This window comes from Kickxella alabastrina (genome assembly GCF_025024165.1).
Source record: "Kickxella alabastrina strain RSA 675 chromosome Unknown BX661scaffold_3, whole genome shotgun sequence".
NCBI lineage: Eukaryota > Fungi > Kickxellomycota > Kickxellomycetes > Kickxellales > Kickxellaceae > Kickxella > Kickxella alabastrina.
Genome location: NW_026251474.1, coordinates 625,503 through 648,579, shown reverse-complemented (window position 1 = coordinate 648,579; position 23,077 = coordinate 625,503). Strand labels below are relative to the sequence as shown.

Sequence of the window (23,077 nt, the reverse complement as noted above, 5' to 3'; positions counted from 1 at the left end):
AGTGGGTTAACAGGTTTAGTCGCGATCCATGGATATTGAGTATGAACCTCGAAGTGGCTGTCCAAAACTCGAAATCGCGCAAAATCTCAGAGGCTAACTGACAAGTACAAATGTTCGGTGACAACAATGCAAAAGGCCTTGCGTCGTGATCTGGGATATAGAATGGTTTGTTAAAGATTGGTTCCTTATTCTCTCACTGATGGTCTAAAATCAAAGCGTGTTGAGTTTTGCCAACAGTTTATCGAGGTTTCACTGGCCTGTCCTAAACAAATATATATAATATTGTAGCATGTGACAAATCATATGTCTACCTGAACACTATTCCATGGTTCGGCAGCCAAGGCATAAATTATTGGAAGTCAGATTGTTTCGGGTGAATTCAATATATTAATGTAAAAGTGTCAGGAAGAAGCCAACATTCAGACTTGTCAGCATGTGCATCATCGGAAATACGACCACTGGCTGAACTTGCCACAAAGTCGCTCGTGATCTGCTAATCACATCCAGGTGATCTGGGATTAGCTCTGTCAGTTGCTGTCCTCGAAAAAAAAACCACCCAACTTTAATCCACTCTCATTTATTAAACTCGAAAGTGGGGTGTTCACATTACAAGACCGCCTCCATAAACTTATTTATAAAATTTACAATAAACTTCAAAATTCGAACGATTGAAAATGGGCATCCTTGAGAAAATGCTGAAATTGAGCGGGAGATGAGCCGCACGCAGAAGAACAAGGCGACCGAGTACCACCTTGGTCTGCTGAAGGGAAAGCTAGCTCGGCTGCGCGCAGAGCTTATAGAGGTCAAGAGTAGCGGACCCAAGGGCGAAGGTTTGACGTCAAGCGCAGCGGGGACGCGCGAGTGGCGCTAATTGGCTTCCCCTCAGTCGGAAAGTCGACCCTGCTTTCGACAATGACGGATACAGAGGCGGCGGTCAGCAGCATTGACTTTACCACGCTCAGGCAACCCCCGGGCGGTGGGAGTATAACGGCGCCGTCATCCAGTTGCTTGATTTGCCCGGAATCATTGAAGGTGCATCGCAGGGTATTGGCCGCGGAAAGCAGGTCGTGTCGACCGCGCGGACGGCTGACGTATTGTGATGATGCTCGATGCGACTAAATCGCACCTGCAGAGACCATTGCTCGAAAAGGAGCTTGAAGCTGTGGGCATCCGGTGAACAAAAAGGTGCCCAACATTTACCTCAAGATCAAGACCGGCGGCGGGATCAGCTATAACGCGACATGCAAGCAGTCAGAGCTCAACGAAAAGTTTGTCTACAACCTCCTGCACCAGTACCGCATTTTCAACGCAGAGATTCTGGTGCGCGAGGACGTTACAATCGACGATTTTATCGATGCCGTGGTCGCCAACCGCATCTACCTGCCCTGCTTGTACGTCTACAACAAGATCGATGCCATCACCATTGAGGAAATTGACAAGATCGCGCGCGAGGACCACACTGTCGTCGTCAGCGTCGAGCAGGACCTAAACATGGATACGCTGAAGCAGAAGATCTGGGAGTACCTGAGCTTCCTCAGGGTGTATACAAAGCGCCACAGTGAGTACCCCGATTTCAGCGAGGGCCTGATTCTCAGCAGGGAGCGACCATTGAGGACGCCTGCCGGTCGATCCACAAGTCGTTGCTGGACAACTTCAAATATGCGCTGGTGTGGGGCAAGTCAGCCAAACACAACCCACAGCGCGTGAATATGCTGCACGAACTAAGCGACGACGATGTCATCGAGATTGTCCACAAGTAGGGTGCCGATAGTACCTTTGTTATTTACAAATAAACAAATCAAGTTTCTATAAGCGATAAGGTGGCCTAACCTTTGGAGTTTACAAGTCGCTGGCCCTGCCAATATGTGCTTCATTTTCAAGCATGGCGTTAGATACGCGGCCCTGGCAGTTCTCGCTCTCTTGGGCCCAGTTTGTGGTAGCAACAACATACACCTGCGCAAGCAAGGCAACTATCAAGCTGATGAGATGTCCAAACCAAAGCCCCGCGAGCCTCCATTTTAGCACGTACATGGAAAATGCGCCCAGTGGGAATCCTATGCATACAACTGACAGAGCCCGGATGCGGGCAACCATTGCTTGTCGGCCCTGGCCACGCAGTATGCCGTTAAACGCCAAGTTGATTCCGTCACGACTCCAGAAGCCGCTGCCCAAGGAATATGTGCAAATAATATATCGGCAACCTCTGCGTCAGGCGTAAATACCCCCGGAATTTTGCTGCGTGAGGCAATGATGGCCAAGCCCATGGCCACAAACATCACAGTGGCCAGAGCCACTGTCATGTAGACTGTTAGTAGTGTTCTGTTTGGCTGGCCCAAGCCAAGCAAATGTCCCACACGGTTGCATGCTGAAACAGCAAAGCCAATTCCTATTACCGACACGGAGTTTGCAATCATTGACAGCACAGTCTGCGCGCCATGGATGGCGCATCCAAATCAAGGCGCCAAAATCGACCATGTGTTGAGAAACAGATTCAAAAAACGCAATTGCAGAGCCAGCTGCCGATAGTTTGAATACAGGCCCTAGCCCAGAAAATGCGGCGCGAGACCAGCCACCCCAGCATTGGTGTCCATCGAACACACTGATGAATACCAAAACAATCATATTAAACCCACTCCAACAACAATCAAGACCCAGGGTACTCCCAGAATTCCAAGTGATGTCGATGGGTTGGAGATCAGAAACCATATACACAGCCACCCGACAGGTAGGCCTATTATTTGCACAATTATGGCAAAACGTCTGATACCCTGCGCAAACAGAAAGCTCTTGAGACACTCGTATGTGATCAATAGCACGAGTGCAAAAAAGTATGGTCGCAGCACTTTGCCTGTCACCTCAGCAACTCAGATGGCACACCAAGTGATTTAAATATATCTGGCGAATACCACCACAGGGGGTAAATGATGCAGATACAATCATGGTGGCCACCAGTATACGCTGCAAATATATGCCCAAAAGCCGTCTGTCCTTGGCCGCAGTGTACGCTTGGCTGCACAGGCTATCTAACGCAAAGGGTAAACCCGAGAGCAAAGCAACACCACCAACACCCGCGTATATCGAAACTAGATTCATGCTAGCCAAAGCGATAGTTCCCAGCTTACCAATGGCTGCTGTCAGTGGTATCAGAAGGAAAAGCTGCGCCAAGTTGGAAAGAACGATTGGCAGCGACAATTTCAACAGCGCAATTGCCTCGCGCTTGGTGTTGGCTGCTAACAACAGCTCGGTTAATCCCAGGTCCTCCTGTTTAGCATCCTCGTCTCTATCTGTGGGCGGTACTACAACTGTTACGCGGACGGGTGGATCTTGATTTGTTCCAATTATTGCCGACGAGTTGTAATGAAAGCTAGGATTTAGCGGCACAATGACCTGATCTACGCCGTCATCTAAAATTGACGCTCCAAACATTTCTACGCTGTGTTTACTTGGAATCTCAATAAAACAAAAATCAGGAATATAAAGAAAAAAGGAAAAGAGAAAAAGGGAAAAGCCATATTTATCCAAAGAATGTAATATATGTTTTATTACTGATTTGGGCAAAGAAAATGAGCAAAGAAAAAAGTACCCCAAATTATTTTATTATAAATAACTTTCTGTGTAAAAAACGTAAACATTATTGAAAGGATCTACCATTAAAACACACGATCGTATTGAGTGACGACAATGGCTTGGAAATGGAAGCTGATTCAGGGAACTAATAAAATAGCAACTGGGTTCATTTCTCTGGTAAAGACCACCACATAATGTGCTGACATCTGGGCGCTTGTCGTCTTTCCTTTTCATTTTCTACTGAGTGCTGAGGTAAGGGCTAACAAAAATATGTTTGGTAAAGGCTGGAATTGCAGCCAAAACGTCTGAGGTACTTAGGTTGTTGTGGTGTGAGGAGCACTGGGTACTGGTTTAAAAGGGGGTATATAATTTATTGGTTTTTAATACTAAGGATTCAAAAGTGCAACTATGGTTGCCCTCGGCCTATATAATTGTCTTGATCTCCGCTGTTTTGCATATGCCAGTTGTGCGCTCCGTTGGCGTGAACTGGTGCTTTTGTGAGCAATCCGAATTTCTGATGGCTCAATGTTATAATATTTGCGTGGGTGCACTCATGCACACACATCCCAAAGGGGGCGGCATATCTGGATGTCAACATTGACTTCAGAGCTAATTTTCTGTGATTTAGTCCGTGTCCGATCAGTCGGCACACAGACAGGAACCTGCTTTGTGATTTTTTGATCTCTGCATTTAATTACATGTCCTTAGGCTGCGCAACAGGGTAGTGGCCATCTTGCTCGCTAAAGCTCGACTCCAATCCGGGAAGATTGCATCACGGTAAGTTAGCGTGTATGTTTTTTCATAATGAAAAAACTTTATTTATAAAAATTATTTTTATACATTTTTGGCTAAATATCGCTTCAAACTTCTAATAGTATAATGTTAATTGCTGGGATGCTTGCTGTTCAAGTATTAAATTAATATGCTAGAATAAATGCGGCTGCATTTGCGTTTGCATTTCAATCGTGCTTGCACATGTATGTTGCACAGGTGTATGTTGTTATGCTCTATAAAAATGTGGGTCTAAATTATTATATTCAAGTATCAAAAATTACTTGAGGAATTACGGAAGGGGCAGCGCGGTGTGGGCAGCGTTTTAATATAATTTGTTCCTTGGTGTTGTCTAGCAATAACAGAAATGTATATAGCAGACATGAGGGCGATCTTGATTCTTGAAAAGGAAGATAGTGGCTTGGAATGTGTGTTGGGCACCACATATGCAATGTAGCTATGGTTTAATTTGGTCTATAAGTGATTGCAAACTTTCTGGCTGCAATATCGACTGCAAACTTGGAGCCACTGGAATAATAATAAATTAAAATAACATACCTGATGGAAAGTGGCAGTACCTGTTGGCAATTTATATGCACCAGAACATGATTTAATTTGTAGTACATTGCTTATTATAAACTGGAATATTCAATTGAGAACAAGTAATTATTAAGCAGCAGTACGCGCATATTGCATCCTTAGATATTACATTTTTAGGCGTAAACCATAGCTTCGCGTTGATTGTATATTAGTCAATTGACTTTATGACGTATTCCGTGAGTGGTACACGCGCTGACTCTACCAAGACTGTGCATGCTAAATAGTCCGTCGCTTGTAGTGGTGTAAAATACAGTTTTCTTATAAAACAAATGTAGAAAATCCGCTTCAGTCAATACATGGAACTGAAAGATGGACTTATCACAAATACCAAAAATGTAAATTAAAAAGGATTATGGGTACACACATACACACAGCGTTAGTTGCAAAAAAGGCATAATACATTATAGTAAATAGTAAATAGTTGCTATAAAAAACGCAATATCATGGATAAAAAGAGAACGCTTTCATGGAGCTTTATAAAACTCAGGCCTATACAAGCATACATTGCTATTCGGCGGATCAGCTGATTATTTGATTGATTGCGAATAATAATTATTATTAATTATTATATTCCAATAAACCTCGTAGCTCTCTTTTAAATCAACTCTATCATACAACTTATCGTAAACAAAATATTTACACTTAAATCTTGTCATGCAAGCAGTGTAGTTGTGAAAAGCATATAGTGTAATTTAATTGTTATAATGGCCGTTGTGAAAGCGGGATAATAAACTTGGATTGTTTTGTTTGCCCACACCCAGACAATAAAAGTCTGGAATGAAAAGCATTTGCGCTTGCATTTGCAGTTGCAAGCTAATCAACTTATTTGTTTCACCGCTGTTTTTTTTGTTCAAATGAAATTCTATTTTATTTTTATATTATACAGCAGCGCATATCACCAGACAGATGCACGCCGGCGCATAGAGTGATTACCAAAGCACGCATCCATACACATACTCACCCTCTTTTTCTATTTTGACTGTGCATACCGCAAAGTTTGCCGCGGCATGTGTTAGGCGCAGCGCAGAGACGGTATTAAAAACTTGTAACGGACGGTGCATAGGTAGGAGTTTTGTCTAAAATGCTTGCTTGCATTATTCAACACCATATGACTTATCTTAAATACAGAAACGCTAATATACATCTATATAAGCATTCGGGGGTTCCTGTATGTTCTACTTTATTGTTTATTGTTTATTACAAATAATGTATTTGACAGTATATATACTTTTAATGTCTCAATTAGGGCACTTTCAAGTAAGACAGCATTTCATGTTCCGACACCTTCACATTGCCGAATTCCCCATCGCTATGCAGTGTGTACAATACTCAAATTATTCAGCCACACAGACGTTTATAGCACCTTGATGTTTTGCCACACCGCTAGACAAGGGATTAGAAAAAGGTATCTGTCAAGAATTTTAGACACCCGTTGACATACCTCACCGACCCATTTGAGTTTAGTCATTGTTGTGGTGCCCAACACACATTCCAAGCCACTATCTTCATTTTCAAGCATCAAGATCGCCCTCATGGCTGCTATACGCATTTCTGTTATTGCTGGCCGACATCAAGTGTTATGTTAAAAATATATATCTTGAACAAAAATGAACTAAAAGAAAGTTAAGGGATGAACAACCTCCATTGTTCATATTCGTTAGTATCTATGTGTGCGTATAAATTCCCGTATATCCAAGTAGGGAATTAACTAGCGATTGATTAATGAATCAATCGCCGGAGACAAGCCGCAATTCCTTGTATCACAAGATGGCATCTATCTTGACCCTCACTTACAAACGGGGTTTACCAAACGCCACATGTGAACCCGTCAAAGTGCACAAGCCTCATCGAATACTTCCCTCGTATATAAGGCAAAATTTGTCGGCCTTTCACTGCTCCCCCAGGTTTTGCCCTAAAGGCTTCCAATCCTTATTTTGACTCCTGTGGGTCCAATATTATATATGACAAGCACATCAGTGATTTTTCACATGCCTAAGTGTCTGTCACATCGTGGTCTGCCATTTGAATACCATATCTGGCTGAGGAGCCAGTGACAGACATCTTGTAGCTGTTCCCAAGTGCGCCAGGGACAACTACCTACACTCTCATCACCTCGTAAAATAGAAGACAATCAACGATGCTCTCCAATGAACATAGCTGCCATCTTGACCTTAATAAAGATTAGGTCTAGTATACTAAATATATTATTTAATGAGAACTACGAAAAAAGCTGAAGAGCGCATTATTATTAAATTGTTGTGCGCATAAAATATATTAATATATTTTGTGCCTCCGCTGCCACGTGATCCAGGCCAATTCTGGTGTCACATTTATGTGCCTACGACGGGAGCGTGGAACTCTGACGAGAGAGAGATTTCACTAGGATCTTTGGGACCCAGCCGCAGAGCTTGTGGCTGAAATGGTTAACAGGCTCCAATGTATCCAGAACCGAAGGTGACATATTGGAGTAAATCAAGAAGCATGTGGATGGACATTACCAGGACAAAGAAGCTGCTGGACTTGGATATGAGGCGCGGCTGGCAAAGCTGACAGATAACAGGTACAAACACTGGCCAATAAACTCCAAGGGGATTGCACAAAACGAGCAGTGGTGTTTGTAAACAGATCATAGATAAACAGAACGACTGGTGTAAGGGACAATGTAAGCTATAGATTAAACAGGAAGTGAGGAGATATTTGACGCCTGAGAAACGCCGATTGTTGATGAGAACTTTAATCTCAACAAAAATTTTGAATACCAAATCCGCGACAAGACAAATATGACAGCCTGCCGAAGTGGCCACAGATGACAGCAATGAGGACGACAGATATGCATACTAGCTATCTTTGCGACAATTGACGCTCTAGATGACAGATCGAGTGCTCAGGTTTAACTTTACTAACACCCTGGTGGACACTTCCACTGCTGGGAAATTAGCCCCAAGTCTGGAGAAATCCCAATTATGCTGTCCCTAGAATAATTTTGTTATAGGGGCATGTAGCCAGGTTCTGCAATAGAGCCCATGATGGGCAATGTGGCATGGTAGACAATCAATCTTAATCATTAACTTTAGTTTTTGTCTTTTTCTACATTTCACACAATATATCTATTTTATCTCTCTCAAGTAATACTTTACATATATATAATTTATAATTTTTGCATTTATGTCACAAGAATCCATGCATAAATTCTAAAAAATATATATCTTTAATATTGACTTGGTCAACAATAAGCAAGCAACCAATCACGCGACATACACTGCTATATGTGGTGAGACTAAGGCATATTAATGATAAAATGAAATTATTTGGGCTATCAGGGAATAAAGTAGAGAAAGGCCAAAAGCCAATAGTTCAATAGTTCAGTGCGATGGTTTGGACCAATCTATATACTTATGATAGATCAAAACCCACTCCCGACTCGATGGCTGTTGTCAGCTTGTCACAAAGAGTTTCTTGACTGCTGTAAACCGGAAGTTTCAATAGATTGACGCAGGTCGATGCACTCGGCAGACGGTGGTCGTGATTACCATTCTCGTCGCTTGAACTGCTGCTGATACAGAACAATGGATTGAGCTCTGCAAAGCCAAGCAACGGTGGGCGTTCACAGCTCGTGGCAAATTTGCACAGCTTGCGCCGCTGCTCCTCGGTAAGCTCGTTCTCAACAACATCCCAAAATGCAACAATCGTCGGGTGCTCGCCACGCTTAGCATGATATGCGCCCTCATAATGTGTATTCCGCTTCCAATCTTCAATATTGATCGCTTCTGAGTCACCGGACAGAAGGCGCGAGAGTTCCAGTGGCGTGGCAAACAGAAGCCTCAGCCATGCTTCGGGAATTATTGAGTGAAGCCCTGATAAAAATGCCTTGGTCGGTGCGTCGATTTGTCTAACAAGCTTGAATTGCGCGATTAGGCTGAGATACAGAAGGCGATTATGGGCTGTGACCTTGATCGTGTCGCCGCCGGGTACTAGCGGCACTACACGGGTGTGCCCGTCATGGGTACTGACAGTCACGGTAAAGTCCATTCCAAACACCTGATAAATCTCGTCCTCTTCGGCCTCGCCATCAGTTGTGACCTTCTCTGTGATTGGGTAATTCTTCAGCGATACCAGGCCGCGGTAGAGCTCCTCGTCAAGCGTCGGCAAGTCATTGAATGTCGGCAGGTACCCCATACAACGACCCAGGAAAAATAGCGCAAACGGAACATCTACCAAAATGCCCTCGTACAATGCCTTGCCAATCACTGCACCCAGAAACTTGAACATGTCTAGCATCAACAGCCACTCCTCAGTCCCTGTATGGTGCATAGACTCGGGATTCGGGTACAAGCTGTTATGCTTGGTGGCGTTGAACATGCCTTTGCGCGGGTCAAAGGCTTCGCGCACAAGGCTGGTCAGAAACTCCTTGAAAACTCCGCCACCATCGATGCCTGCCTCCGGAATCCCATGTTGGTCGACAAACTCGATCTGCATGCGCCGCTTGAATATGTCGCTTCGCTGGAATCTGCTGTTGCCCGACGACCCCATCGGCTCGATCGGTTCCCAAAGATCTCTAGGCTGACTCGCGCCAGAGGAAATAAATGACTGCGAGCCCCCGTCTATATCGCCTGTTGTGTCAACATCCATGTCCGTGCTTCCAAATCCGCCGGGGTGACTAACCGATCTGGCGCCGACTGTGTCGCGCTCTAGCCCTCCACTCGCTGGAAAATCCCTGATCGGCTTGCCGCTGAGCACTGGATACAGTTTGCGAAATCCATCCTCAAATACACTTGCTCGTCTGATTTCAACACGCGCCACATGCAGTGCCCCAAAGTGAGTGAGCGTCGACCGCCCATTGCCCAGCGAGCCCAAACCCAGGCGCTCGCGATCACGATTTACGAGAGCGTGGAACAAGCGTACGCGGTCGTTAAATGGTACAACAAACGGTATATTGCGCAGAACGGCAATGCGTGGTGTCATGATTGACCGGTCAATGTGCTGCCGTTGATTGTGTCGAAGTCCGGAGTACGTATTGACCAGCCAGCTCAATCTGTGGCTGCTCAGAGCGCCCGTACCAACACCAGGCGTATCTTCCGCCACGACTGCGCCTCTCGGTGGCAGCTCTGTGTCTGAATCTGCATCCGACACATCGCTGCCGCTAATGTCGCTGTCACTATCAGCGGTAGCAGCGTCGTTATCAGTAGCAAAAATAGGATCTTCAGCAACCCTGTCAGCAAAGGATGACATGTCCAGAAGCGCTGGAAGAACCAACCAGAACCCCTCCTCAACAAACGGGCGTCGCGAATTGCGGATGAATAGTTGTTGAGTGAGTGACGCCGCTATATCCCGCAGGTGAACCAAATCAGCCGGTATACTCTGCGACCAGTATAGCACAAAGGCGATGTTGCGGCACACACGAGCAATGACCTTGATATCTGCCAGCGGCAGTGACATGCCCTGAGCAAACAGCTCATCGTCGCCAATCGTTTGCAGCTGGCGGTTTAGCAGCTCGCACAGCAGTTGCAGTCTGACCAGGTCGTGTGACTGGATCGTTTCCACCTTAACGCGATCACCTGTAAACGCGCTGAGGAACTCCTGGTCGTCGAGAACAGAGCGCCACCCAACAGTGCGGATATCGACCGCCTGAAATAAGTTGTCAAGCACAGCACGGCTGGCTGTTTCGCCCCATTTTTGAACAAAAACCAACAGCAGTTCTTGCGCAGCGGCAGCAGTCCGTAAAATTCTCTCGCCCGGCCCGGAGTCGCAGCTAGCGCGTGCCAGCAGCTCGAGAACCTGAACTGACAGCATTTGACTCAGCCATTTCAGCGCATGAGCGTCAGCTGCCACGACCAGGCGCCCACCCGCGGTTTTGAATTTTGATGATGACTTTGATAGGTCAAGAAGATTACAGCTGGGTATCGCTCTAGCGCAGGCAGCACACGCTTGTATGAATGCAGAGTCCAGTTCTGTGGACTGGCCTTGGCGTGACAGCTGCGGAAGAACAAACGCCGCCATGTTCCCCATCGTGTTGATAGCAGTCAGAGCCAGCTCCAGCGCTAGCTTATTGTTGGCAGTGGTGGTGGACAGGGCGCTGCCAAACGCACTGTCTCCCTGCTTGCTTCTGATCGCCGCTGACTGCCTCTTTTGCATCTCTAATTGCACCTGATCCGCCAGAATGCTCCATTTGACTCGACTCCTCGTGATACTCGTCGCGCCATAGGCTCCAAGCTTGCTTGGCAGGCCGGGAATGGACAGTATACACTGCACAAAGTGTTCTATGGCCAGCTTCTGGATGGACTCCACCCCAAGTGGCAGCACTGCAAGATCGACTGCGGCATTCAGACCAGCACTGTTAGACTTTTTGTCAGCATGTACAATGTATTGCGACAGATAAGCGTAAAGTGCATTTGCCTCAACTAGCTTTTGCAGCACGCCCCGCTGCATTGACCAGAAAAGCTTGCCACCGCTGCTTCTGCCGCTGATGCTAGCGGTACTAGTGACGGTGGTGTGGTCGCGCAAAGTATCGCTCTCAGAACTGCATCAGCGTCAACAGATGCAGTGTCACTTGCAGATGCCTTCAATGCCAGACCTAGCAACCGCGAAATCAGCCCAGCCCACTTGACCTGCTCCGGAGTGGGAGGTTCGGCGTGCACATTGACCTGTGGGCTAAGCATGGTGACAATCCGGCTGTAGCGCGCAGGTATGGTGGGGGTATTATCAAAAAGCAAGTGCAGTAGCATATGCAGCATCCCAGCATCTTGCGGTTGCCCGTTGTAGTATGCCGTAAACGTAACCAGCGCTTCGAAGATGAGCCTCAAGTCAACCGGCTCTTTGCTAAGAATTGAAACATCCAGGCTACTGCGCATGCTTTCCCGCCAAGCGCCTGTATCGCGCGCCCCTCGCCAACGCTGCTGAATCAAAGAGGCTGCCTTTTGTCTGCGCCTGTCGGTCTCACGCTTCTGTCGCTCCTCATGGGCGGTATTCAGAACCGTCCGAGTGTTTGAGCGGATGTTTTCGTTTCGCCGACTTCCGCCCAAATTAATGTTGCGCTGGCGCTTATACTCACCCTGAAAACCAAACATGACTGCAAAAAATAATATAAATCGAAATGAGAACTGGATTTATATTGTGTCAAAAAATAAGAGAAAATAAGAAAACACAGCAAAGACTGGAATTGCAAGGATGCGATGAATGCATAAATGAGGCTACTCTTCAAATTACGCAATCCCGCCGCAGTTACAAGTGAAATGCGTTAAAAAAAGTTTTTCAAAGCGCACGTGCTAAAAGACACGCATCCTTTAAGCGCGTCTGTTCCCATACCAGGCATGTAAAATTGCCCTTCCATTTTTTGGTGAGCACACGCGAGCGAGATGACAAACTCAATCTTTGTTCGTTGTCTACTTTTGATATATTCGTTGACTAACAAATTATTTTCCAAACATCCATGCATTCTAGCATTACAAACGCCTCTGCCATCACCCACCAGCACAAAACAACAACAACAACAGCAGCAGCAGCACTCGCGGCGGATCCAAAGAAAGCACTGCTGCAGACATTCTCATACAGCTGCGCGAACGGCTGACAAAGTACGACGAGATGGAACGCGAAATTGCCAAGCTCGCCAAGAGCAGACGACGCTCGAAAACTACGTTGCCAACATGATGGCATCAAACGTCTTTACTTGATTAGGACAAACCAAAAAAATCAGATTGTGGCCCTTTTTGCATGCCAGTTTTTTAATATGGCTGCGCAATTCCTGAAAATGGCAGCGTTTTGCAATATCTGAAATTTTCTTTTTTTCATCACTCGCAGCGTTTTTATATATATTTTTTCTCAATTCCATTTGCAATTCCCTTTTGAAACACAGTTTCTGCCGAACTTTGAAAAAAAACAGTCCGAGAAAATGCCTCGCTCCGGGTAAGTAAATGAACAGGTGATGTTAAAAACTAAATATTTTTTCGATAATTTGTAAATTGCATAATTTTAAAAAAAATATCTTTTCCATTATAGCCGCCAGCATTCGGATGTCGATTACTATGAAAAGCCCATTTTTGGCGGTGGCGACGACGACGATGACTGCTCTGATTTTGAGCTATCTGAAGAAGAGTAAGTAACAACCTTTGCTGTTTCTTGCATTAAGAGAGCTTTGAAAAAAGAAACGACCTTATTTTGCTAATCAGCCTGTTTGTACTTAGAGTGATGCCAAAGAAGAAGAAGGCAAAGATCGAGAGCGCGAAAGTTGCGAAGGCTGCGAAAGTTGCGAAAGCCCCAAAAGCTGCGAAAGCCCCGGCAAAGCCAAGGAAGTCGGCCAAGGAACTAGCCAGTGAGTCAGCAAAGGAGCCAATCGAGGAGCTAGCAAAGGAGCCAACTAAGGAGTATGCTCGCAAGGACAGACCTGTAGACCCGAAACAGCACGCAACATCGATTATCAGCACTCACAATACATCTATGTCTGAGATTGATTTCGATACACTGCCCGGTAACTCCGATTCTAACACGGACACTGCATATTCAGTTTGCTCGGGTAGCTATGTTGACGCCGTTGACACGGCTAAAAGCGTCGGCTCTGCCGATACCCTGTCGCCGATTGACGACCCTAAAGATGAGGGTGAGAGTGAAAGCAAAGGCGATAAGGGTATTTACAACTCACCGAGCCAATATAAGGCAGACGTTAGTAAGCAGAGGTTAGCCGCTGTGAGTCGAAAGCCCGCTGCGACTGTAGCACCAGCGCTCCTATCAACTCCAAAGAAACTGCTCACCGCAGCGGTAACTCTGGTATCAATCAAATCGTCATTAACAGCAGACCAAACTTTGGCTTCACGGCACTTTCTGCATCTGCCCACATCAAATGAGCGAGCTTGTGATCGTGCCAAAACAAGGGCTCCGGCTCCGGCTCCGACTCCGACTGCTAGTGGCAGTGGAAGTGCTCGGCGGGATAGACGTAAAGATGTGTCTTTGCGGGTGCTTCTGGCTGGAGCAGCTACCCCTCGTGTTGGTATGAGCCGGACCAAACCGCCATTAAGAGATCGGTGGTTTAAAACCAATTATTTTTACCCTGTATTTATATATTTCGCTTTGTGTTCATTTAATATACCTCCATTCATTAGCCAAAGATCTATGCACGCCTCGACCTTCTGCATCCAGATCATCGCGCCAGTCTCTTTAGAAACAGCGCGAATGTTTGAAGTGGCAGCAAAGCACACGTCTAACTGCGCCAATAACTGAGCTTATTTGTTTTTTAATTGAATTGATTTTGTACACGAAAAAATAGAATGAAAATTGAAGTTACTGAAAACGTTAAAGCCAAACAAATTTATTTTTAAAACTGAGCGCAAGAAAAAGAAAATTATTGGCAATGTCCAATCCCAGAGACACCGTCGAGAGCATGCTCCACTTAGGCGGTCTTGGCAATGGCGGCCTCGCGGGCGGCAGCAGCCTGGCGCTTGGCAACCTTGGCCTGGGACTTGACACCCAGAACACCTCCACCCCAGGTACGACGGATCTCGTCGGACTTCTCAGTGAAGTTGGCGTTGACGGCCGAGACGAGGACGTTGAGGGACTGCTTGTCCTCCTCCTTGACATCGACAATGGCGAGGGCGGTGGCGGTCTTCTGGTGGACAACAGTGCCGAGGCGGGCCTTGCCCTTGACAATGCAGTAAGGGACACCCATCTTGCGGCAGAGGGCGGGGAGCCAGACAACAAGCTAGAAACAACAACATGACAATAATGCAAATAAAATATTAGTCAAATGGGCAAGATTCAGCGGACTTACCGTTTTCCGAATTTCGACCTTCCAACGAACAACCAACCGATTGTGAATTTGCCACGGAGTACTAAAAGCGGCAGCGCTCAAAGTATGTCCGACAGGGACGCTGGGTAACGCGCAACAGTGACCACCAAAATGAAAAAGCAGATTGCTCACCATAGCCAAAACAAAAAATTCCAGCCATAGAAAAAACAAATCTTTTCAAGAATCCACGCGCCGGAATGCCAAATGTCGAAATTCAAACATTCGTCAAACCAGCACAAGTGTGAATTTTCCCTGAAGCGTGCAACAGGCCCTTGCAGCCACTCCTTCCACAAGTGAAGAAGTAGTCGCAAAGAGACAGAAGCAGCTCCGCCAGGCCTGACAGCGCGCATAAACACGAAAAGTAAATTCCGAGTCAGCCGCACGTGCCATTTGGATAGCCTGCAAGGGAGTAAGGGGGTCATTGCACATTACCCAGGCGTCACTTGGCAAATGTCTGAATTGCAATCTGCAAATTCAAGCCGCCCACCCCGGTGTTACCCAGGGGAGAAACAAAGAATGCAGACTAAAAACAGACATGGGCGTTCGTGGAAGCAATGGGAAAACGTACTAATCACTTCCGTGGAGCATTTGGAATGAACCGCGGAAATGACATAATTGAAAAGAAAATTTCTCGTCCTTACCTCAATGGGGTCAACGTCGTTGGCGATGATGACAAGCTTGGCCTTCTTGGACTCGACCAGGGAGGTGATGTGGTTGATACCGTACTTGACGATAGTGGGCTTCTCCGAGTCCTCAGCCTTCTGGCCGGCAACGATCTTGTCAGCCTGGGCAGTCAGACGGGTCTTCTTCTCCTGCTTGGTCTCAGGGCGGTACTTGGCCAGGAGCTTGAAGAGCTGGACGGCGGTGTTGCGGTCAAGAGTCTGCGAGAACTGGTTGATGGCAGGGGGGACCTTCAGGCGCATGCGCAGGATCTTGCGCTGGCGCTGGAGACGCACATACTTGGGCCACTTGACGTAGCGGGACAGGTCCTTCTGGGGCTGGATGTCCTGGCCGATACCGAACTTGCGGGGACGGCGCTCAAACAGGGGGTCGACCTCCTTCTTCGAGGACTCCTTGGTGGAGCGGACGTTGTAGGGAAGGGCAGCGACCTTCTTCTTCGAGGACTTCTGAGGAGCCATTTTAATGATGGATGCGATACCGAGTGTATTAAAAATGAATAGATACGGCGAGGGCAAAAGGAGAGAGAAGGATTCAAATTTCGCTCATTGTGCGAGGATTCGAATTTAATGGCGTGGCTGTGCGGCAAACTTTGGTTGTGGATTGATAAAAAAATTATTTTGCCGCTGTCAAAAAAATACGAGAACAATAGTGGTTCAGCTCGAGCCGATCTGGTTATTGTTTTATTCGGCTCAATAGTGTTGTCCTTGTCAAGTACCACACATCCAAAAATCCAAATCCGGCCTGTGCCTGACAAGTTAACTTTGTGACCGATGGCGGATAGATGGACATGCCCGACGCAGATCGACTACCGTGTACGCTTCTGCTCATTCTTTCTGCATTGATGGTGACTCATCCACATTTTGCAATCTAATCTCTCGTATCAATCGAGACCTCTTCTCCACAACCAACTCCACTCCACTCTGTTGCCCTGCATTTTACCCTCTTGTAACAGTTTGTTTTTTATTCAACTTTTTTGTCATACTGCACTCGCAGAGGCCCATTACCAAAATCCATCTAGCCTTATTTTCCTGATCATGTTCCGGCAACAGGCAATTCGCAGCATAAGCCGGCGGTACGCGACAGCGTCGGCGACAGGCACACGCACAGGGCCACAGGCGCGCGCATCGGTGCCCGACTACGCACTGTTCAGCGAGCGGCTAAACCTCGCGCGTTCGACAATTCTGGAAAACAAGCCCCTGACACTGGCACAAAAGATCCTGTACGCGCATCTGCACGACGTCGGCAGCATGACAAGCGCTCCAGTTGCGGGTGAGACCTACCTCAAGCTGTCGCCCGACCGCGTAGCCATGCAAGATGCATCAGCACAGATGGCCATCCTGCAGTTCATGCTGTCAGGGATGGCGCAAACCGCGGTGCCCACCTCGATCCACTGCGATCATCTGGTCGAGGCCTACAAGGGCGGCGACCTTGATGTTGCGCGCAGCTGGCAGAGCAGCCGCGAGATCTACGAGTTCCTGCAGGCGGCGTCCCAGAAGTATGGCATTGCGTTCTGGCGTCCCGGAAGCGGCATCATCCACCAGCTCGTGCTGGAGAACTACGCGGCACCGGGCACTCTGATGCTGGGCACGGACTCACACACCCCTAACGCCGGCGGCTTGGGCATGCTGGCTATCGGTGTGGGTGGTGCCGACGCCGTTGATGCCATGGCGGCAATCCCATGGGAGCTCAAGGCCCCGGGCATCATGGGCGTCCATCTGCGCGGAAAGCTGAGTGCATGGGCAAGCCCCAAGGACGTTATCCTGGCCGTAGCCGGCAAGCTGTCAGTGCGCGGCGGTACCGGATTTGTGGTCGAGTACTTTGGCGACGGCGTCGACTCGCTGTCGTGCACGGGCATGGCGACCATCTGCAACATGGGCGCTGAGGTCGGTGCCACGACGTCAGTCTTCCCCTATGCGCCGTCGATGGCGCGCTATCTCCGCGCTACGCAGCGTACGGGCATTGCCGAGGCAGCTGACACTTACAGAGCGTCATACCTGAGCGCTGACGCTGAGGTGGTGGCTGACCCCTCCCGGTACTACGACGAGGTTGTGGAGATCGACCTGGCGCAGCTGGAGCCTGGCTACAACGGGCCCTTCACGCCCGACCTCCACACGCCACGGTCCAAGATGGCGGAGACCACGCAGGCCGAGGGCTGGACTGACCGCGTCAGCGCTGCGTTGATTGGCTCATGCACGAACTCATCGTACCAGGACCTGTCCCGCGCAGCGTCCCTGGCGCGCCAGGCATCTGCACGCGGCCTGCGCGTAGCCGAGGGCACCGAGTTCCTGGTGAGCCCTGGCAGCGAACAGATCCGTGCGACGATGGAGCGCGATGGCATCCAGGCCGCGTTCGAGGGCATTGGCGCCACCGTGCTGGCTAACGCCTGCGGTCCTTGCATCGGCCAATGGAACCGCGACGCTGGCCGCGCGCCCAGCCGCGAGCCCAACTCCATTGTTTCCAGCTTCAACCGCAACTTCCGCGCGCGCAACGACGGCAACCCCAACACGCTCAACTTCCTGGCCTCTCCAGAGATGGTCCTGGCCGCCGCCCTCAGCGGTCGCCTCTCGTTCAACCCGCTCACTGACAAGCTGCGCGATGCCGATGGCAAGGAGTTTGCGCTTGAGCCACCCGTTGGAAGCGAGCTGCCCGCCGAGGGCTACGCCGCCGGCCGTGACGAGTACAAGCCCCTGCTGGACCACCAGCCGGACCGCCAGATCCCCATTGACCTGGCCTCCCAGCGGCTGCAGTCACTGGATGCCTTCAAGCCATGGAACGGCCGCGACTTTGCCGACACCCGTGTGCTGGTCACTGTTCAGGGCAAGTGCACCACGGACCACATCTCGGCCGCCGGCAAGTGGCTCAAGTACAAGGGTCATCTAGAGAACCTCGCGCGTAACACGCTCATTGGCGCCGCCAACGCTGCCATGGACGGGGCTGTCAACCTCGTGCGCAACGCCGTGCCCGGCCTCACCCCCGCTGAGGGCACCATCCCCGACGTTGCCACGTCCTACCGCGACGCTGGTGTTCCCTGGATGGTCATCGCCGACTACAACTATGGCGAGGGCTCGGCTCGCGAGCACGCCGCCATGCAGCCGCGCTTCCTCGGCTGTAATATGGTCGTGGCCCGCTCGTTTGCGCGCATCCACGAGACTAACCTCAAGAAGCAGGGCGTCCTTCCTCTTGTCTTTGCCCGCCCGATGAGGACTACTTTATCTTTGCGCGCGACCCGCATGAGCTTGTTGCCCGCACGCAGGGCGTGAGCGAGATCAGCGAGTCCAACCCCGTCATCCAGCTGCTGGTTGATCGTGTGCGCGATGGCAAGATCATCGAGTCGCATGAAATCGAGTGCCGCCACACTATGAGTGCAGACCAGATTGGCTGGTTCAAGGCGGGCAGTGCATTGAACCTAATTGCCTCGCAGCAGCAGCAGCAGTAATGATAATAAATATTATTATTTTTAATGTCGATTTCTATTGTTGCTTTCATGCACAAAAATTTATTTATTTAAAACAAAATGTATAATTTATTTTTGAATATTGTTGAATACAATTTTTATTTTTAATTCCATTCAAGGAGAGCATGCGCTCTATTTTTGGTCTACATTTTTCAAATGGACATGAAGCCACCCATTTCCACCAACGATGGGAATGTGGCATAATGCGGCGCAGCGGCGCTGGACTCCTACTCAAAATCTCCTCGTGCTCGGACTCTGACCAGGGATAGTATGAGTACTCGTGTGATACTCTGAGATATCCGGCTCACTGAACGCCCGCGTCCTGTGCTTCTCATCCACCAGCGTCTCCATAGACACATTGTGGTCTTCGCTATGCCGCCGAGCACTCTCGATGTGCTCCTCGGCTAGGTTTTGACTACGGCGTCGGCTGAAAATCCGGGACCCATTTCCTGGTGTGCCCCGCCGGCTCTGCATAGAACCCTTGTGCTTGGCACACCAGTCAAATATGCGCTTAAATTTCAACATGGTGCCGAGTTTGAAGATGATGTGAATATTTAATGTGTAAAGTGGTAGAGTGATTATTCTTTCAAGATGCAGAGGAGCTGAAGGAGATGTACAGGAATGTGTGTAGATGTATAAATATGTGCGCGAGTTTGTGTGTGGGTGTAATGAAAAAAGTGGTTTAAAAGAAAATTTTAGACGATGCAATAAATGACGAGTGAAAAAAGATATGAAAATGCTGTCAAAGAATTTCCAAGATAAAAAATGACGTGTTATTGGATGGAGACCCAGCTAATAAATAAAAAATAACGAGAACTATGGATGTTGCAAAGGTTTTTGAAATAATTTATTATTATATTTTGTACAAGCGAAATAGACAATATAGAAAATGATGCGAATGAGGGCAGTATAATAAAGAAACAAGGGAGGCAAAAGAGGGCGGAAGCCAACTAATATAAGTGAAGGCAAGAACCGTTTTCTCTGTTTCTCGGAGAGTGCTCCGCCTGCCCGCCTCCCCACAAGAATGACATGTAAACTGGCAATTGTGTATAGAACAATCCACTCATGTGCTTACAATTGCTCTCCCCCTCTCCCCCCTCTCCCTTCTGTTTTTGTCCATCAAAATCATATGTGGCGTTATATCCACTTTTCAAGCCAAAAAATCAACACCGATTTGGCGTTTTTTTGGGCCGTCTACATTTTGGATGCACTATTTCGTTTATTCACCTCATATGCTTTTTCTCGCTTAGTTTACTCCCTCCCTTCCCCTCCGTACCTTCTGCCCCTCCCCTTTTTCCTTCATATTTTTAAAAGGCACCTCAAAGACAACCTCTGCAAGTGTGCACTTGCATGAGCGTGCATTATTTGCCCACAGACAATGTACTCTTGTGGCGAATTAAGCAAAAGAAAAATCTGCTTTGTACTCTCTCTTTCTCTCTTTCTCTCCCTCAGACTTTTGCAAGCCAGATATCCATACAAGCAGGGATTAGGTTCAGTATTTCCACACTATTTATTTTTCATAAGGGAGAGTACACTGTGAACATAATAAAACAGGGCTGTAGTGCATGCATGCCCTGAATTCTCGCGACATGAAGCTGTCTCCTTGGGTTGGCTGGAAGATCTTGCCACTCCTGTTTTTTTCTTTTTGTCGGACCATATTTCTAGTTTCTGAAATTCAGCAGAGGACCACGTCCGATTGAACATGAACATGGAAACACAGCTCCCCCTTATGGCGGTGTATTCAACGGACCCCCCGTGCAACCATGGGCGGACTGAAAATATTGACACTTTTTTTGGAACGTAAACAAATGGCTGAAAAAATAAACAAGGGCGTATGAGAAACCAGACGGACAATGTGATTCTCAAATGCCGAAAAAAAATGGCAACTTGTCGCCATATCGCCTCTTGGAGCTGTCAATTTCTGATGACCATTTGAGAGCATGTGAGCTTTGTGCTCATATTGTCGCATTGTTCTAAATTGGGCTTTGTTTCTTGTTGGCCGGTATAATGAAAGTGTCAACAGTAAAGAAAAAACAGGGCGGCAATATGCACGCTGCATATTCGGCAACTAGATTTATTTATGCAGTGGAAATTAGACCGTAACCAGCACGATATTGATATGCCGAACAGAATCCGTACTAGATATTTTAAAATATAATAACCGAACTTTGCAGCATATATTTGCGACTAAGAGGTGACAATCTAAAATTTCCTGGTGAGTGGCAAAGTGAAAGCAAATTGCTCACACACAAATGACATTAATAATAGCAAAATAATGCGTTTTCGTGTTTTCTGTGTGCATGTGTGGGTGGGGTGAAAATTTAAAACAGGTGATTTATTGCTGATTTATGAGCCTCACTTGTTTACAGCTTGCGCACAAACACGTGAGCGTGGCTCAATTGAGGCACGCTCTGTTTGTTCACGGGATTGACGAAATACCTGCACTCGATATTCTCGCCAAATTTTTGTGTAATCGCCTGGACGGCCGCCTCAGGCGCATCAAACCCAGGCTGCAAGCGCTTAAGACACCACAGCACCCAATGCTCGACGCCATCTCCGATATGGTAGGGGAAATCGTTGATGCGGAATGTGAAATCTGCAGCCCCAATGGCCGAATCCGCATCAAACCCAGGCATTCTCTTTTCAGCTATAAAGTCCGCAACACATGTGCCTTTAAATAGTTGGCCATCGTGCCATACTCGCCCATCATCTTCGTCTTGTGTATCTCGTACTTGGCCTGCGTCTCGACACTGCGCCCCAGCGGGTCCAAATCCTCTGCATCCACATATATTTTGAAGAGCTCCCAGGACACAGGCTCCACGGGACACTCGTGGTTGCCCACCAGCACTGTGTTCGTCGACTTTGCCCTGAGCTGCTGCAGGAGATGGCTGCTGATCGACGTCGTCCGCACCCCTGGCGAGTCTGGAGGTGTCAAAAGGCTTCCGAGACCGACAGCTGCCTTGGATGATCGGCCACAGTCAACCTGCAGTGGCATCTCGCTCGCGACGCGCTTTGTCTACTCCTTTCGTCCGAAATACACCCACGAGTCGAACGAGTGACCGTGCCAATTTTAAGCTGCGACATGCTTGTGTTGTAATGGCGATGACGACGGTTAAAAGAGCGCGTAAAGTACAATACGGGAGAGCTGGGAACCACAAAGTTTCTAGACATGATATTTCTCTCGCCTTCTGTTGGTTTTATGTGTCCAAAAAATTTTGTATTGGCGAGTTTTTTGGGGGGTAAGCTGCGGCGAAGAGAGCAAGACCGTTTTTTTGGTTGGGCTCGCTGATAAAAAGGCTAAAAAATAAGAGATGAAAATGATGTCTGATTATACCAGCAAGAGAGAAAAAGTGATGTGTTTCGGAGCCATCCAAGTGCATATTTATGTATATCCGAGTTGGTGTAACCTGTATTTCTTTGGACTCCCGGTCCAATGAGATCGTCTCACCCTGCAAGTGAAACCCTCTTCCCTTCCAACGACCCTGTTTTGCGAATTCCAATTTGTTTTTTCGAACATGAGCGGGCTCGGCACCCTGTTTACATGTGCAGATTCATCATTTCTAACATACTGAGTCCAAGTCGAACTGTTATCTCAAATTGGGTTCGCTGAAGCCTTTCGAAAAACGTGTATATTAGGCGCATTCCGAAGGTGTATGGGTTTTTTTGGGGGGTTCAATTACCTGCATTGATGTCACCATTACTGCGTGATCCTGTGCATCTCGTTTGTACCGGCAAGAGATTCATCATAGCTGTAAACTGTGCAGCTTGAAAACTAAGGTACAAGTAGGTTTTAATGATGATATCAGCACCCGTGTTCGTATGGATCGCTCAAGAACCAGTGCGCATGAGCAAACAGTGTCGAGTAGCATAGCGCTGATCTTGTAAATACCAGTGCGGGGGTATTTCTTGTTCTTCATATTTTGTACAAATGCTTATAACATGCGTAAATAGCCAAATGGCGGGGTAAATAGAATATAATAAAATGGTACATTTACTGCTTTCAAAATTACAAAGTGATGCTGCAAAGTGCAGACAAGCAGACAGACAAACAGCTCGTATAAAAGGTGGTTATCAAGCTATGCCATGTTAATTCTGGCCATCCGACTGGGCAGACGCGGGCACACTGGCAGTCCACTGGCCGATTTCAAGCTCTAGGCGAGACTTGGCCAGCTGTGCGTCATTGAGGCATCTGTGCGCATCCTCCAGCGACGCAGTCAGCACCTCGATTGCCC

General features: G+C 47.8%; 6 protein-coding genes across 6 annotated transcripts; 3 read left to right on the top strand and 3 right to left on the bottom strand.

The window, feature by feature from the left end:
• Positions 1-615: 615 nt before the first annotated feature.
• Positions 616-1,797, top strand: BX661DRAFT_177619 (P-loop containing nucleoside triphosphate hydrolase protein). Its single transcript, XM_051534683.1, is given in 6 exon segments — positions 616-837; positions 849-933; positions 963-1,091; positions 1,133-1,162; positions 1,186-1,558; positions 1,582-1,797. 6 exon segments carry the CDS (start codon positions 713-715, stop codon positions 1,758-1,760), a joined length of 921 nt encoding a protein of 306 aa, XP_051394212.1. The 5' UTR covers positions 616-712; the 3' UTR covers positions 1,761-1,797.
• A 42-nt stretch (positions 1,798-1,839) lies between these two features.
• BX661DRAFT_222633 (uncharacterized protein) lies at positions 1,840-3,579 on the bottom strand (the record flags this gene model as incomplete). Its single annotated transcript, XM_051538863.1, has 3 exons — positions 2,935-3,579; positions 2,151-2,426; positions 1,840-2,106 (listed from the first exon to the last, which is right to left on the bottom strand). The coding sequence occupies exons 1-3, from the start codon at positions 3,424-3,426 to the stop codon at positions 1,840-1,842; spliced, it is 1,035 nt and encodes a 344-aa protein (XP_051394211.1). The 5' UTR covers positions 3,427-3,579.
• Positions 3,580-12,233: 8,654 nt separating this feature from the next.
• Positions 12,234-12,862, top strand: BX661DRAFT_65634 (uncharacterized protein). The gene has a single exon (XM_051539376.1). The coding sequence runs from the start codon at positions 12,291-12,293 to the stop codon at positions 12,603-12,605; it is 315 nt and encodes a 104-aa protein (XP_051394210.1). The 5' UTR covers positions 12,234-12,290; the 3' UTR covers positions 12,606-12,862.
• BX661DRAFT_177612 (uncharacterized protein) lies at positions 12,815-14,032 on the top strand (the record flags this gene model as incomplete). The annotated part of the gene is made up of 2 exons (XM_051534682.1): positions 12,815-13,026; positions 13,116-14,032. A coding segment is annotated over exon 2 (839 nt), but the record flags the coding sequence as incomplete, so codon positions are not given.
• A 183-nt stretch (positions 14,033-14,215) lies between these two features.
• Positions 14,216-15,931, bottom strand: BX661DRAFT_177611 (50S ribosomal protein L30e-like protein). The gene is made up of 2 exons (XM_051534681.1): positions 15,352-15,931; positions 14,216-14,623 (listed from the first exon to the last, which is right to left on the bottom strand). The coding sequence occupies exons 1-2, from the start codon at positions 15,847-15,849 to the stop codon at positions 14,315-14,317; spliced, it is 807 nt and encodes a 268-aa protein (XP_051394208.1). The 5' UTR covers positions 15,850-15,931; the 3' UTR covers positions 14,216-14,314.
• A 5,267-nt stretch (positions 15,932-21,198) lies between these two features.
• BX661DRAFT_65595 (uncharacterized protein) lies at positions 21,199-21,941 on the bottom strand. Its single transcript, XM_051539375.1, has one exon. The coding sequence runs from the start codon at positions 21,838-21,840 to the stop codon at positions 21,493-21,495; it is 348 nt and encodes a 115-aa protein (XP_051394207.1). The 5' UTR covers positions 21,841-21,941; the 3' UTR covers positions 21,199-21,492.
• Positions 21,942-23,077: the final 1,136 nt, after the last annotated feature.